Source organism: Ctenopharyngodon idella, chromosome 1, assembly GCF_019924925.1.
Source record: "Ctenopharyngodon idella isolate HZGC_01 chromosome 1, HZGC01, whole genome shotgun sequence".
Taxonomy (NCBI): Eukaryota; Metazoa; Chordata; class Actinopteri; order Cypriniformes; family Xenocyprididae; genus Ctenopharyngodon; species Ctenopharyngodon idella.
Genome location: NC_067220.1, coordinates 15,554,026 through 15,571,909, shown reverse-complemented (window position 1 = coordinate 15,571,909; position 17,884 = coordinate 15,554,026). Strand labels below are relative to the sequence as shown.

Here is a 17,884-nt window from a genome sequence, read left to right as displayed (position 1 = left end):
GCAGATCTAGTGCTGCAGTTCAGGAGCGAATGATTACCTGTAATTTTCCTCGGACAGAGGCAGTACACAGCAATGGAAGAGAGGAGAGAGAAGAGGAGAACACATGCAAGACACACACCGAACAGCAGCTTGAAGCTGAGCATACAGTCTAACACAGGAGGAGTGGAGGTGATGTTAAACTGCTCTGCATGAGGAGACACTGACTCTAAAAGAAACATAAGCCATTTTAACCAGCCTCTTTTTTTTTGATTAATATTCAGTTAATATATTTTGTTTTAACATACTAGTTACACCATTTAAAATAAGTTTAATATGCATGTATGTTTTGCTAAGCATAGTGCTTAGCAAATCAGTAGTTCACATTTAAACACATAGATATGAAAATATATTGTGAATTGAAGTTTAAAAAAACATTAATGTACATTAACTAATGACTTGGTTTGCATTATATCCTGTAATTTGTTTGTTGTTTATTAATCTTAAAATATCCTAATCCTATAAAGTAGTTTTACTATTACAACACACAATAAAATTTTATAAATATTAATTAAGCCATTTATGCTTAAATATAATATAATATTTATATAAATATATATAGATTTTTATTTGTAGGTTTGTGCAAGTCTTTGCATTAACTATATTAAAAGTAAAATATAAAGAAATTTAAAGAATTTGTCAACACAAAACAAAAGCAACACAGACAATAGTAGAAATGTTTTCTTACCCAAGACAGATAAACGTGTTATCTTGTTTCCATACTCAAACTCATATTTTGCCGTGATGCCGTGTACGTCTTCAGTTACTTCTCTTTTCTTTTCGCACAGTAATATATTCCCTCATCAGAGACACTGACATTCTCTATATGTAGATCATAGGAGTTACTGGAGCCGTTGAACACAAAACTGAAACGTGGAAACGTCCCCCAGAACAGGTTTATAGTCTCTATTAACAGAGATGGTTGATGCTCATGTGAGCAGTTTCTCAACCAAACAATGTGTGATCCAAGAGGAATGATACAGTCAGAGGTAGAGAGTGATGTTGTCTCCTGCTTAACTCTCATGTCCACTTCTGTCCAAACACTCTCTTGGTGTTGCACAGAACAAAACACCCTGCAAAAGCAAATACGTTGATACGTTTAAATTGAGAAAATACGTGATACGTTTAAAATTGAGAAAAAAAGATTGTCAATCAAATCAATATGGTTAACGAATGCAAAATTACATTTCTAATACACACAAATGGGACATTACACACAAAATATGAAGAGTGTTCTCTTGCTCGCTCCATCTCAGTGACTGATAAGGTTGAGGTCTTCAGTGAGGAACGGCCTGGGTCATTGTGGTGGGCGGTATTTCTGCTGAAGAGCTTTGAATCACATAAAGGGTTTTTCCCCCTTTTTCTTTTCTTTTTTTTTTTTTTTAAAGTGAGGGTATATTATTCTGGTCCACTCATTTCTTCTTTTAGAAACACACTTTGAAAAGCTATTTTGGGATTTTACTATCAGTTAAATAACTTCTTAGTGAACTTCAATTTGAAGTACATTTTTTCTTCTGAATGATTAACAGTTTGGAAACTTTTCAATATGGTAAAGTGATCGTCTTTTACAATTGTAAATGCATAAGGCAGAGGTCATAAATTTAAAACCGATAATATCACAATGACATTATTATTATTATTATTATTATTATTATTATTATTAATTATTATTTGATACAATGTAATGATGTTTTTAACATGACAATGGAGATGATCTAAAGTGCTGAGCGTCATTATTGGTTTCCGGTTTTTGCCTCTTTCGTCTACATGGGCTATTGTTTTCATTGGCCACCAGATACACCAGAATTAACTCTACTTTTATATATTTGTATAAGAATGCATTTACTTGAGGTGTTTATTACCCTGGGCCCTGAAATGGTGTTAGAAACCTATTTTTTGTTTCTGGCTGTAACCACAAATTGTTTCCATTACATTTGTGCACTCTATATATATAATCAGATGCTTGTGGTTTCCTGTTTTAGCATGTCTAAAGTGTGTTTCAGAAAATGCAGCCTCTTAAGTCTTCTGCAAGGACTGGACTGAATTACGAGTGAATTGAAGTGAATATTAAAACACACAAAAGTGTTTCAGCACCACATACAGTGAACAGCTCAGTAATAACCACATCTAACATGCTACTAATACTTTGTTTAACCTTTTTGAGAATAATTACATGGTGATACAAGGACAAACTGGACATGTCTTTATCATTTTTATAGATAGACAGACAGATTAAAACAGACAGCTTAGATAGATGATAGATAGATAGATAGATAGATAGATAGATAGATAGATATGTAAAGGTAAATGTAAATGTTAATGTAAAACTCTAAAAGCAGAGCTACAGTGGCTTACGACTTGTATTCAACCAATATGGATTTTACATGCTGCAATACAATGCACATTTATTTTACATAGTATTTACTAAATTGGGAAATGAATTAAATTGTAAACAAATATTTTTAACTTGATAAAAATATAAACTTTATCGTTGAAAAAAATATGAACCTGTAAATTAAATAGGCTAAAAAGGAAGTAAGCAAGACAAGAAGACAGTCACAAAGACCACTGGAAACATTTGTGGTTTGGACTTTTACCTCAGAAAAACAAACAGAAGGCCGGACTCTCTTTATTACCATGACGACCTGAAATAGCACTGAATTCACACACGAAAAACCACTTCTTACATCCTGTGCCATCAAAAAGCCACTGTTGCATTTTGCAATATAACACCTGCATGCAACGTCTACAATATATTCCTGTATCAATCGCTCAAGCTAATTATGTCTCTGCTCCGCCACTGAAGACCAATAACTGTTCAACACTATTCAAGTTTTTAAGCATAAATGGTTTAATTCAGCATTGTTTTTATCTTGAATATTGAGCGTTGTCTCATCTTACATCATGATCATTGCGTAACGTGAATACTTAAAATTATGAGAAGGAAAAAAAACTAATTTGAGCACACGTGTGATTCATTTAATTCAGTCTATCACTCATAAAAGCATTTCCTGACTTCTGTGCCCTTATCATGATTTGGTCCTGATGAAATGGTTTGTGGGTAAGTGTTTATGACGTCATTATCTACAAATTTGTAAGGAGGACCAGACCAGTTTGAACTATTATTAGCCACTAGATGGAGCCATCATAATTTCATATTCACAGACACTCTCATAGCATAAGCATATTAGACATTCTGTCTAAACATTTGACAAACTTGTATTTATAGTACTTGACTGAACTTTATTTGACAATTTACACCCACATGTATTTTGAGATAAATATTCATATGATCTACAGATAAAAACAGAGACACAAAACTGTATGCATTTTCTTTTAGACCAGCTGCTTGGAACATCAAAATATAAAAAATAAAAAAAAATTATATCAATAGATATTGTAAATCATAACGCTTATTGAACACTTATTGAAAGCATGCTTAAACTATACTTTATTGTGATTAGTGCAAAAAATATGTACAAAAAAACATGCCATAAGCAGCTACAGTTGTGCTCAGAATTATTGGCACCCTTGATAAATATGATCAAAGATGACTGTAAAAATAAATCTGCATTGTTTATCCTTTTGATCTTTAATTCATAAAATTAGCAAAAATCTAACCTTTCACTGAAGGAAAAGAATTGAAAGTAGGGGGGAAATCACATTATGAAATAAATGTTTTTCTCCAAAACACATTGGCCACAATTATTGGCACCCCTAGAATTTTTTATGAGTAAAATATCTCTGAAGTATATTCCCATTCATATTCCCATTTTTTTAGCACACCAGGGTGATCATGAACATGAAATTGTCCAGCCATGACTTCCTGTTCCACAGGAGTATAAACATGAGGAAACAGAAAGACCAAATTCCCGTAATCATTCATCACAATGAGTAAAACCAAAGAATATTGTTGAGCTTCACAAAATAGAAAGTGGCTGTAAGAAAATAGCTGAAGCATTCTTCAATAAAAAAAAAATATATATATATATCTTCTTTTGTGTTCAGCAGAAGAAAGAAATTCATACAGGTTTGGAACAACTTGAGGGTGAGTAAATGATGACAGAATTTTAAATTTTGGGTGAACTATCCTTTTAAGACGACAGAACCAGACGACAGAACAAGATGACAGAACAAGACAACAGTCAAAGTCCCCCTGAAATCAAAATTGAAGTTTTTTAGCTTTTAATATGAATATGTTAGCCTTAATGTTATGAATAAGCTGGTGTGTTCCAAAACAATGACAAAATTCGCATTTAGGAGATATAAGCGTTCAAAACTTACAGGCTCTCACTTCTGCTAAAATGGATCACGGATTTTCATGACATCATATCACACTTCAGTTTCTCGTCAAATCTTTGGTCCAATCAAATGCTCTCTAGAATCTGAAGTCCCGCCTCCTGCTACACTCTTGGTCACTTGCTCACAGATTTACTAGTTTCTACATGGTGAATGGCACATAGTGCACTATATAGAGAATAGGGAACGATTCAGACAGTGCAAATATGCTTTCCTTTGACGTGAATTAAGTCCGTTTTCGCGTTAGTGTCACATGAACTGCTGCAACGCGAGCAGTCTGCTCCGGTCCAGAGACAGGAGAGCACAGAGCGGATCATATGCGTGAGTCGGCACAGACCACAAAAGGTATCTGACCCATTTGAATTCTGCACAGAATGCTGTATATTAAAGCGATATAAAGGACATTCGGAGGAGAAACGGTTAGAGATTAGAAGGAAACTGAGGTTTTACAGAGTCTAACGGCTCTGGCCGAGCTGTAACATAAACGAAACGCCGTTGGCTATTTTTAAAAAAAGGGGCAGGGCTGTTTGATATATTGCCGTCTTCCTGTTTCAGTTGAAATTACGTCAACACACTGAATAATGCTGCGCGTTCCAACACTCTTCAGTGGGCCTTTAATGACGCCAATAGAATAGTTACCAAGAACATTAGCTTTGAGCATCTCAGCACTTAAAAAAAAACATGAAAAATCTGAAAAATGCCAAAATGATGGTGTAGCCTGTCATGCAGATAGAATACAAACACTTTAAACATACATTTGCTTTGTATTCTTGTGCTTTTAAACAGACATTGCAGCACTTTCACAAATTCATAACAAATAAACAGTTTAATATTATGCCCTTTGGTATATTTTTAGTAACTTTATTACTCCTTATTTTAATCATTCAGTTATTAAATTGGATAGATGAACAACCAGGTAGTTTAATAAAATGTTTTATTGTTATCAGCATGTCACAGTCAATAAAAGCTAAACTAAAATAGTGTAAATGAGGGAAATTTGCTTGAGATGTGTCGTGAGGAGGCGTCAAAACCACCAATCGTTCCATTCCATTTATCCGCTCTATGCATGCAGCTCAAACACTGCACGTAATAATGCATATACATAATCACAAAGTTGTGGTTTTCTGTGTTTCTTACCAGCTCTCAGCGTCGAGATGAGAACTTACCTTACTTGTTAGAAATGTGGTCATCAGTAATAATAATAATATAAATAATATGTGTGTCGGGTTTATGTTCCGTTGTGATTTTCTTATTTTGATTTTAACTTTGTTCTGTTCTCTGTGTGTTCACTTCCTGTCTTCCTTAGTTGACCTAGGCTGTGTCTAAAATTTCCCCCATACCCTTAAATAGGGCAATATTTGAGGGAACAGCCAGTTGAAGTGTCTGAGACCATAGTGGACGTTGAATGAATGTAGCATTTATATAGCGCTTTATTATGTACTATTGCACACCCAAAGCACTTTACAATCATATCAGGGATCTCTCCTCAACCAATCCACCTGGATGATGTGACGGCAGCCACAGTACAACAGCACCGGTGAGCTCATCACACACCAGCTCTAGGTGGAGAGAGAGAGTGAGAGAGCCAATTCAATGGATGGGGATTATTAGGAGGCCATGATTGATAAGGGCCTGTGGAGGGAATTTGGCCAGGACACCAGATTTACACCCCTACTCTTTTACGAGAAGAGACTTTTAATGACCACAGAGAGTCAGAAGCTTGGTTTAACATTGGTGCTTTTTACGGTATAGTGTCCCCATCACTACTGGGGCATTAGGACCCACACAGACCACAGGGTGACAATCCAGCAAAAATCTAGTAGGTCTCCCATACAGGTACTGTCCAGGCTCAACCCTGCTTAGCTTCAATGGGCAACCAGTCTTGGGCTACAGGGTGATATGGCTAGAGAATACCCATAATGCACTGTGAGGGATGCACCAAATGAATTACTGCATCTCTCCAGAAGATGGCGCCCGCAGCTGAATCATCCATCCAGCCATTTTCCAAACTGTGTGTACAGCGTAATATCATACAGGTATAAATTCCTTTTTAATTGATTATAAAATGGTATAATAAAGCAATAAGTCCCAAGACGCGGAGCGGAGTGCCTAAAACCCCCTTAGCTGTTAGAAATTCACTGTAAACCACAGCTTCACAGGGCTTATTGCTTTTATAAAACGGTTACCACACAATACAAATAATAACGCCAAAAAAGTATGTATCAATGCAACTTTCATGAAGTAAAATCATTAAAAGCCTTCCTTCCAAAGACAAAGTCGCGAAGACTTTTATATTGAAACTTGTTGTGAACGGAACAAGACGCAAATGACAAATGCTTTGACTAGCGCTGTCAGTGTCAGCAGGGCACGGAGAAACCCATTAAATATTAAAAGGACAAGATCGCAGCAGACATTTGAACGGATTTTTATTATGAACATAGGACTGACCTGAAGGAAAATGCTAAATTTGAATGCAGGTAATACATTATATCTCTCTCACAATACTCTTCTACATAATGCAGCTTCAATGAGCAAAATCAATAGAAAACAAATATGTTTACGTAGCTAAGAGTGGTTGCTAAGACTGATGCAGCAACATACACATTCAGTGGCACAGCGATACTTATGTACTGTGGTCAGCTGTATGTTTTTGGGAATTTTACAGCGGCTTCGAACGCGGCTCAGAATCAAGGGCCGGAACTATCCATTTTATAAAACAAAGGTTTATACATGACATTTCCATGACAGAGTTCAAGATAAGTCTTTTCAATACTGGAGCTGCCAGTTAGCTATGTGTCAAATGATTATTAAACAGCAAGTATGCTGGTCATGCATTCACTCAGGGCGTTTCCCTGCTTACGGTCCCTGCTTACGGACTCCAGATTCCCCTTGGCCTAGACAGGCAGTTTGGAAAATGGATGGATGGATGGATGGATAATAATTGGCTGTGCAATAAAAACATTTTATGTAATTTTTGGTGTTTAATAATAATGATGATGATGATGATGATAAAAGATATTATTAATAACAGTAGTAAGATGGTTTGTACATCAAGGTTGGGAGATCAAATAAAACACAGAACAAAAAGCGGACAATCATAAAGTCCACTGGAAACATTTGTGGGTTGATTTACACTTAAACAAAGAGCCGACGAGACTCTCTTTAGCAGAAAAAAAGAACCTGTAAATAGCACAACAACATCAATGTGGCACCTAAAGTCTCACTGACTTAACCAACAACAAACAAAGACTGTAGCAACAAGAAAGACACACCTAGAAGCAAATCACAAATATTTCTAATCTCAATATTTCTGCCCCCTTGTGGTGACCCGCTTCATGTAAAATAAAACACATATAAATTTATTATTCTATTGATATGACTGACAATGGCATAAACATACTTTGTACTTTTCAAAGTACTATTCAGTTCTTTATTTCTTTATGTGGATTTGTTTATTTCTTAAACGTTACAGTTTTTTTTTTTTTTTTTCAATCGCTTTGGCACATTTTTTCGAAACAGTCAACATTCTCTAAACTGTAAGTACAATTGTCACAACTGTTTGCTAGAACATCAGAACTCTATTGCATGTCAGCAAAATGTAGTTACTCACACAAAACATTTAATTCATGCTTCAAAACCTAGTTATTGTGTCAGTAAATTGGCTAATAAAAGTGTTTTTGTCATCGTGTGAGACACACTGGTCAAAATATTTAGATGTTTTTTCACCATTGCAAGAATGTCAGTTTTGTCTAGCTGATTGCTCTTGTGTCTCACACTGAGCTTTTTAGACAGATTCAGACATTTCAGGTATAAATTTACTGGAAAAAGTCATACTACAAAAAGAAAATGAACATTTGTATTTATACAGTGCATATATTTTTGTAGAAATGTGTTACATGTAAACTGAAAGTTCACAGTTTCTTATTCATTTTTACACACTCTATTATGTTTTCCCCTAACATCACCACCACATATTTTTACATATAGAGTATCATTCTTACATTCTTATACCACACAGTCTATCTTACTATTGCTCTTCCACAACAAGCAACTGTGAATTGTCAGTTTACATGTAACATATATCTACGTCCTGTATAAACACAAATGTATTTATACAGTACTGCTGTAGCTGCTGCTGTTTAGGGTTATGACATTCCTCCATGTTCAAAAATGGTAGTGATTGTGCTGGGCAAACTTTGATTGGTTGATTAGTAAGACTTTGATTCCTATTTCATTACAATGGCAGACCATTTTAGCAGACATTACAAACATTCCATGTCAGACATGTATGTAATATACATGCATATCTGACAGATTTTGATAACTGAATGGCTCACATGATGAAAGAATGTTTAGTTGTGAACAGTTTGACAGTTTCACTAAGAATCAAATTATCACTTTAGATCAACAAGCCTGCGTTTAGTTATTGTGCAAATTATACACAATTGTACTTATTCTTTTGCATATGCGCCAAAACACATGCAATTTACTTAAATCAATAAGAAATTTAAATCCGATGTGAACAAGAAACTAATTGTTCAGACATCTAAACTTATTGTTTTGAGGAAAAAAAGTAACAATTGAGCCAAAGCGATTGAGAAAAACTGTAATAAAGAGAAATGATTGACAGCACCTGAAAGGTTTAGAGTATTAGCCACTAGATGGAGACATTGAGTTTTGCTTTCCTTTTATAATTATTTCTTATTGACTGTTTTAAATTTATCTGTCTTTATTGTTTAATGCTGCACAGAAATATAAACTGGATTAATGCTATGAAATATGTTCAAAATATGAAGTTATGAAACATGAAATTGTAAATAAAAAAATGTTATTTTATTGTTGCAATGCAACAAAACTTATTCAGTCCAAAAACTACTGTTTATTTTTATACTTTATTACATGTGTGCATTAGCTTTATGCACATGGAATAGATCATATTTTAATTCTACTGGAAACTATTTGTGGTTCTGTCAATTGGTGCATTTCTGTTGATAGGGTCCAGTGGAAACATTTGTGGTTGGTACTTATAGCTGCACACAAGAAGAGAGAAAAAGAAAAAAGTAAGAATGAGTGGAAGACAAACGTACACAGGAAACCCATTATTTGTAATTAGTTATTATTGTTTTGTTTTGTTTTTTGGGTTTTTTCTTATTTTGTTTAATCCAATAAAAGATTTCAAATTAATGTTGTTTTTAAAAATCAGTGCTATTTCATTACGAAAATATAATTTGCAACCAGAAAAAGTGCAAATAAAATGTAATAGCAATACTTTAAACTTTTTTTTTTTTACTTTATTTATTTTGTTAGTATTTTATTTGAACATTTGAAATATTTTTTTTATATTTGTGTATCATGCATAACTGTATATGTAAATACAATTATATAAAAAATGTGCTGCAAGTTTTTTGTATGTGTGTGCATGTGAACTAAATGTGGTGAAAGAGTTCAGAAATCATAGTTGACGTTGCTGAGTACAAAAAGAGAGCAATAGAAAGTACGTTTTCAGTAAGTTGTTTAAACTGAGCAGTAGAATCACATCTTGGCATAGGGATATGAAGATGTCAGCAGTCTATAAGAGACTTCAGTGTGGAGGCAGATCTTTCCAGTTTTACTCGTCTCACACTGATGTTTCTCTGTAGGATCCCTCTGAAATGAATAGGAGAAGCACATGAAACAAACTAAACTATTGTCTTTGGCATGGCAAAGCTTAAAAAAACAAGTAACAATATACAGTAGATACAATTTCCCTAAAACAAGTAGCAATATAGATACCTTAATAACATTCGCAGTGAGTATCTCTGCATTCTGCTCAGAATCTAAAGATCAAATGAAAATATGACAGTACAGTGAGAAAATAATGCAAGTCTGAACATAGTAACTTTAAGCATGTATGTGCTCTTAAATACATAAAAATGTTTGTACCATGTAAACACAACACAAACACAAATGCTACTGTATCATTCTAATACAGTTTAGTCATTTTTTACTATAAACAACATTAAATATGTGAAACAGTTCAGAATCAGCTTCTCAAAAAAGCTCACATTAAGGCAGCTACACAATAACAGTTTTGGTAACACTTAATGTTACAATGTAATTGTTACACGTTACATGTAGTTACCATAGTAATAACAGTAAGTTATGCATAATTACATGCAACTAAACGTAAACCTAACCCTAATCCTAACCTATAGTAAGTACACGTTGTTAATTAATATTTCTCAGTACTTAAATGTATAACTAGATGGAAAAGTTTGGTTGCTATGCAGTGGCTAGGGTACTCAAGGTGGTTGCTAGGGTGTTGTTATGTGGTTGCTAGGATATTCTGGGTGGTTGCTAGGGTGTTGCTATGCGGTGGCTAGGGTACTCAAGGTTGTTGCTAGGATATTGCTATGCGGTTGCTAGGGTATTCTGGATGGTTGCTAGGGTACTCAAGGTGGTTGCTAGGGTGCTTCTATACGGTTGCTAGGGTACTTGGAGTGGTTGCTAGGGTATTGCTATGTGTTTGCTAGGGTATTCTGGGTGGTTGCTAGGGTGTTGCTCTGTGGTAGCTAGGGTATTCTAGGTGGTTGCTAGGATGTTGCTATGCGGTTGCTAAGGTACTCAGGGTGGTTGCTAGGGTGTAGATTTATAAATAGATTTATAATTTATAATTTGTTTGCAGCTTTGATTGCTGACCAAAGACATTAGGTTTTATATTGAGAAAATCATAATAAAAGTTGTCAAGGAAACAAACAGCGAACGAGATACCTGCAGTTTTCCTCTGACAGATGCAGTACACACAGATGGAGGACAGGAGTGAGGAGAGGAGAACACACACCGGACACACACTGAACAGCAGCGTCCAGCAGAGAACACAGTCTGATACACGAGGAGTGGGGGTGATGTTCAGTCCAGAACATGAAATTACTTCCCCTATATAAAATAAACATAAACATATACAAAAAAAACTATATCATAAAAAAATATCTTCAGTCAGAAAGGTAAAGTGCTCCAGAATTCCACAAGCAATAACGTAATAATAACTAGCAGAATGTTTTCTTACCTGCAAAAGAGAGACGAGTTGCTCGGTTTCCATAATAGTACAGTTCAAATCGGGAGGTCCTGCCTTTTTCATCTTTATACACTTTATCCTCTATTTCTCCACAGTAATACAGTCCCAGATCAGAGACACTGATGTTAGTAATATGTAGATCATAAGAATTACTGGAGCGGTTGTGGAGAGAGCTGAAATGCTGAAATGTCTCCTGGTTCCATATTCTAAAAACCAGAGAGGGTTGATTTTCCTGAGAGCAGTTTCTTATCCATACAAAGAGGAAACCATGAGTTACAGAGCGATCACAGTAGAGAGTGATGTTGTCTCCTGGTCTGACTTTCATCTCCACTTCTGCTCCATAGATTCTGTTCTGACTGAACAACAAAACACCTGTAAAAGAGCAAAATAACTTAATAAAGCACTTAAATTTGAAATATGTATTACCATACAAAAATATTCACAGTAATATTGAAATTTACGTTCGAAAAACTCTCAAAACAGCTGAAAACTTTCTTTTTTTTTCTTACACGTGAGCGCGACGAGAGCAAGTCTTGACCTCTCCATCTCTGTGAGTGACTGTGAATAACTGACACTGGTGAGGGTCTTACAGACGTCAGCTCTCATCTGATTGGTTCACGTCAATGGAAAATATTTTCTAAAATGTTTCACGTCACAGAGGGGTTGGCCAATAAATTAGGTTATCATGTGTACATACAAAGAGTAGTATTAACCAATCATTGGTTACCCTATAGACTTTTTTACTCTAATTTGCTGATTGGTTTACAAAAACGGAAATCATCATCAAACAGATATGAAGAGGATGTAAAACTTTTATTTCTCTGATAGATATGATAGATATGTTTAGTATCAAATAATTTTGATTCATACATGCAGATAATCATCTTCAGTTGAGAAATTTTGTGCTTTACATTTCAGTTGGTCAAGTCAAAGTTCAGCTGTAAAATTCATGATGTTCTCTGTTGTAGTGGGTACAAACCAGCAACGTGTAAACATGTCAAAACAGGAAACCACAACTCTTATATTCAGGCCACCTTCACATTTGCTGCTGTGCCATGTCGTCAAACTCTCACATTCTCTTACTTAATCACTGGTCAACAAGCACAAATGTTTCCATTAGACTATGTGTGGTTTTGTGAGTTGGTTAGAGTTCACACATTTGCATGAAGGAAGCTTGCTCAGCTTGTCTGTGGTTATACTGACACTGACAGCAGTCCATCGAGCTGAAATTAGCTTAGAAATTATAGAAATTATATTAGAAATTAGAAATTATATTCTAAAACAGTAACAGTAACACATGTGAAGATCAATACATCATATGATAAATCATCTACACAATACTACACAAAAGTGTGTGATGCTTTTTATAACCCAACGTTTCGACATACCTTGACAAAGGCTTTTTGCAAGCGAGTGTGCAGTCAGATCTCATTCATATAAATTTATCCCTCTTGACCTCGGACGGTGTGCGTTTGTCTATGTCTTTTTGGTAATGCTTTTTATAACAACCATTAAAGTTGGCATGAAATGAAAGTTGTGATCATCTTCCCTGTTTCCAAGTGAAATATCTTCACGAACAAGAAAAATGTAGGAAATGTAAGGCAGTACTTGATTTTGTCCATTAGAAATTGATTGGATAGTTGTTGTTTGCTATTGTTGTGATGTCATGTGAGTGACAGTAAACAAGTCATCAGATAAGAGAAGAGATGTCACTGCAAGAGAGAAGGGAAATTATTTTGATTCAATATTAATAAAAAAACAATAATGTGTGTGTGTGTGTGTGTGTGTGTGAGTGTGTGTGTGTGTGTGTTCTTGTAAACATGGTTTATGAGGACACTTCCTGTGTCCTCATAAATCAAATGGCTTAAAAAAACATACTAAACTGTGTTTTTGTTTTTCTTAATTCAAAAAATGCAGACAGTTTTCTGTGATGGGTATGGGGTAGGGGTAGTGTAGGGGGATAGAATATACAGTTTGTACAGTATAAAAACCATTACGCCTATGGAGAGTGTGTGTGTGTGTGTGTGTGTGTGTGTGTGTGTGTGTGTGTGTGTGTGTGTGTGTGTGTGTGTGTGTGTGTGTTTACTCTACTTATTAGACATGGAATCAAAGCTTTGTCCAGAGGCACACAGATATTTGCACATTATTTAAAATATAAAAAGACGAACATGTTTTGAATAAATGTGATGTAGGCTAAGTTGTTAAATATGAAATAAATATGTGATGGGATCTGGGAAAACCCGTCGGATGTCGTGCTGGAACGTTTTCAGTAAAGTCAAAAAATAGGTTGAATGTCTTTTTTTTTGTCAAAATTGGGTTTTCATTAAATTATTATTCTATAACATCTTGTCTATCATCTCTGAAAATATCTTAGCAAAATTCTGTTAAGTGCAGAAAAATAGTGATTTATAGTGGCAAGCTGAAAAGACTGTCTTTCTCTAACCTTACAGAACACACCCGATGGAAATCGGCCATAGCGTTCCCTCTCTTAACACTACAAAGACAGTTCACCTATCAAAATAAACCACATAACATGTAGAATGAAGGTGTATTAATGCAAATTTCCCACCAGTCCTGTATAAACTACGGCACGCAAAGGTTTTTTTTTTTTTCTAAATCTTATCATGAGAAGGCGGAGCACAAGAGAACAACGGAGCTATAATGAACTTAAATTAAACTTAAATAAACTTAAATAAACTTAAATGAACTTAAATAAATTACTGTTACTGTAACATTTTTTATTGTAAAACATTGTTCAAATATTGATACTGGAATCTTAAGTCTTTAAGTAACGGCCAAATGTTCACAAGTTTGGATCGCTAAATCTTGAATGACTCAACAGTTGAATGAATGAGTGTCACGTCCCGCTGTTTACTTCGAACTGGAAGACACTCCCACTTTTGGCGCAAGGCCTCATGGGGTGTAGGAAACTTGCGAACGTTTGGCTTATCCTTAAAGATTTAAGATTCCAGCATCAATATCTGAACAATGTTTTACAATAAAAAATGTTACAGTAACAGTAATTTATTATTTATGTCAGGAGTGTCTTCGCTAATTAGCACACAAAATACCATTGGTATGCTACTTCATAGATATACATAATAAAGGCTTACGGCGGAGTCTCTAACGTCATCACCGGTGGCCATCTTGTCACAGGCAAGCTTTCTGGCAGGCTCTGTGGTACCTGATGTAAGGTGAGTGATCTGCACGAACACAAATACTCTTATCTCGCTGAAATCTTGATGGATTTACAAATGGTTTGGTTTCTTACAAACATTATTAACGTGGCTATAATTCTGGATGCTTGAACATGTTGAAATTGCAGCTTTTCTTTTCGAAAAATGACTTAATCGTGCAGCATAGTTGTGTATCACGGATACTTGCGCAAGTTATCAAGGCTGAGACCACAATCAAGCTGTTCAATTATATAGGATTTACTGACACCAATAACAATTTTATGACAACCAATCTTTTGTCTAAATTACAATCTTTGTGGATGTGGTTGTAGTTATTAGCTGGCTAATAACAAGAAGCTTTGAGTGAGAACTAGTAGTTACAGTTTAGCTGCTACCCAGCAATTTTACATCAGTGGGAGAGGCAGAATTGCTCTTTCTTTTCAATATAACTTAAGTTGCACATGATTTCCAATCAGTTTGGTTTGTTAAAAACATCTTACATTATGATACAGGAAATTGCTGGCTTTATAGGAGAAGATGCCAGACTTTTGTGCAGCCTACGGATGCTCCAATCGCCGTAGTCTCAAAACGAGAGCCCATGGGATCACCTTTCACCTGTAAGATATGGCAATATTATGATTATATTTGGGATAATCGTTAGTTACTTAGTGGATGTATGTACAATATAGGTCCTGTTACACAGGAACAGCGGGGCTATGACATAATAGTATTACAAGATTGTTGTTGACCCAAAGCTTTTTACAAGTTTGTTTACACAATTGCAGAATGTTTCTTTTGGACACCTTTTTTTTTTTCTTTTTTTTTTTTTGGAACAGTGATCTCTGAAGTAGGCACAGTGCAATGTCGAGGGGAAAAGCCTAGTAAATGGCCCAACCCTGAAGAAGTTAAAATAAACATGTAATAATTCAATATATATATATCTCATGTTGCCATTCTGTACACTGAGTTTTAGTAGCCTATATATTGATTTAACATAAATAACTTGTGCGTGTGTATATTCATTGCACATATCTGTTCTGTTCAATGTTATTTTCATATGGAAGTCCGTGGTTATAATTATTCATAAGTATGCAGTGTCATAAGTACATCTCTGACGTTTATAACAAACCAAACAGTTTGAAAATCGGTAGAAAATTGAGCAAGTTATGGTTATTTAAAAAGTACATGCACCATTAAAACACAATGTTACGAGTTAGCGAGCTGACTGTTACAAGATGGCGGTTATCAGTTAGATAAAAACTGGTATTACACCCAACATTTCTGCCCCCCTCACTTCTGAAATGATGGCTACGCCCCTGAATATGGTTCAGATCACTCAAATAAATGGAGGCGCCCTTAAATGGTCAGTAATGAAGCTTGGGTGTCATTTTAGTGTCATCTTTATTTCACTTTCATAATTTATTTAACTTCTACAATAATCTGACAAGTGTCTTCTTTAAAACAAGACCAACCTTAGGTCTATATTCCAAAGCATTCTTGAATTACAAACATTTATGTTTGGATAGTGCATTTTCATGTCAATGCGAAAAAAGGGGGTGACAGTTATTTAAACCTGTTTTTCTCAGAATTCTGTTCCTGAAAATCAGAGCGATCGGACGACTTCAGATAACCATAACTTTTGTTACAGACAAGCTATGAAAACAGATTTGGAAAGGGCTCGAATTCAGCTTTCAGATGGTATTATAACCTGTGATACGTAAAATTTCACCATGTGATGTTTGTAGTTTTTTTTCACAGATCACATCACATATTGTTAAAGGAGCTGTCATGTTGCGTGTTGTCGAGAGGCCAGGGAGGAGTCAGGAAGGCTAAGTACACAGGAGTGGTTTTCCCAAATGCCAGTCATGCTTTATTTTATAAGCATTGCAAAAGCAGGTACAGCCAACAAAGTACAAAAAAAAGAGAAAGAAAAAAATACTGTGAGCAGCAAAACCTGGCACTAAACAATGCCTAGTGGCACATCCACAATATAAAACTGCATGTCTCACCTCAGACAAACATGTTCACACCCTTGCATCATACACAGAATGCCCCAAACATACTCAGACAATGGATCAAATGGACCAGTTTCCCGCCAAACACTAGTGGGACAAACCATTGTCATAGGGTGGAACCCTTCCCCGTAACACTTCTCACAGAACTTCACAGCATAAAAATGTCACATAAATACATATTCAACAACTAATTTCTTACTTTCAGTCATCACAATACCAACAAGCACAACATATAAACACAAAAGAAACATTTAACACATTATAGCATTCCCATCTCTCCCCAGCTTAAAAAATGGTATGACCGACCATAAGGCAAACTCTGGCTACGAGCGCTACCAGAGCCAACCCCTAAAATACTGGCCCTGCAAGGTAAGATCTAACCTGTGCTATAATATGCCGAACAACCACACAAACAAATAAACAGAAAAAAAACAATAAAGAAATACTTTAAAACAAACAATGACTCTTTTATATTTACCATACTTGAACAATTGCTGTTGGTATTGTCCCTCAATACATACATCAACACGCATCAAATAATAAACTTTTCATACAATCAATACAAACACAGAAAATACTGAGCACTGGTGCTCTAGTGATGATGGCATTGTCCAGGTTCATCATCACAGGAGCTAATGCACACGTGGCTTTTCCTAATACTTAATCAAACAGAAAGTAGAACCACATATACTTCATCTTTCAGAATGAACATTTCTGTTGTTCAGTGCGTTCAGCAGTGGGAGCTGTCCAATGTGCTGAATTTATACTGGTCCTCTGTAGGTCACTAGATGGAGTGAAACTGCTACTCAAGTTAAAACGCTGCTTCTATTTTGACAGCAGCCCTTTCAACCTCTACAGCACTGGATGTATAAGATCACTGTCCTCTACACTCCTTCTCTTTCAGGCTTTTGAGTGTCTTTTTCCACTATATCTTTATCCAAGACTAAATCAGAGATTCCCAGATCAGGTCAGATGAACTTTTCTGTGTTTGAGATGAATGTGAATGGTATATTTAGAACAGCTGTTAGGCATCAAACGCAGACGTGGTTATTTTAGATATGACAATGAGACACCTTATACAAGAATGTATGGCTGTGTTCATGTGATTATCTAACAAATGACAGTCCTGTAATATTATTTCCCATCAGAGCTAAAACACACAGTGATAGCAGAGGAGAAAAGTGTCGCCAAGCCTGAAAACATGTAATTGCCTGTTATTTCATCTTTTTTTATTATTATTATTTTTATTATTATTATTTATTTGTACAAACCCGATTCCAAAAAAGTTGGGACACTGTACAAAT

At 35.3% G+C, this 17,884-nt stretch overlaps 1 protein-coding gene and 1 long non-coding RNA gene across 11 annotated transcripts in view; one reads left to right on the top strand and one right to left on the bottom strand.

The window, feature by feature from the left end:
* The window catches only part of LOC127518776 (uncharacterized), a 147,082-nt gene that overhangs the window by 37,065 nt on the left and 92,133 nt on the right, over positions 1 to 17,884 (bottom strand). For 2 of the 10 annotated variants that reach the window (XM_051906008.1, XM_051905896.1), the window contains exon 3: positions 38 to 205. The exons of the other annotated variants lie outside the window; for them this stretch is intronic. In XM_051906008.1, the coding sequence (XP_051761968.1) occupies positions 38 to 205 (168 nt within the window). The remainder of the gene's footprint in view (positions 1 to 37; positions 206 to 17,884) is intronic. 10 annotated transcript variants of the gene reach the window in all.
* On the top strand, positions 14,559 to 16,671 carry LOC127518920 (uncharacterized). The gene is made up of 3 exons (XR_007931690.1): positions 14,559 to 14,583; positions 15,078 to 15,182; positions 16,324 to 16,671. It is a non-coding gene; the product is annotated as an uncharacterized LOC127518920 (long non-coding RNA).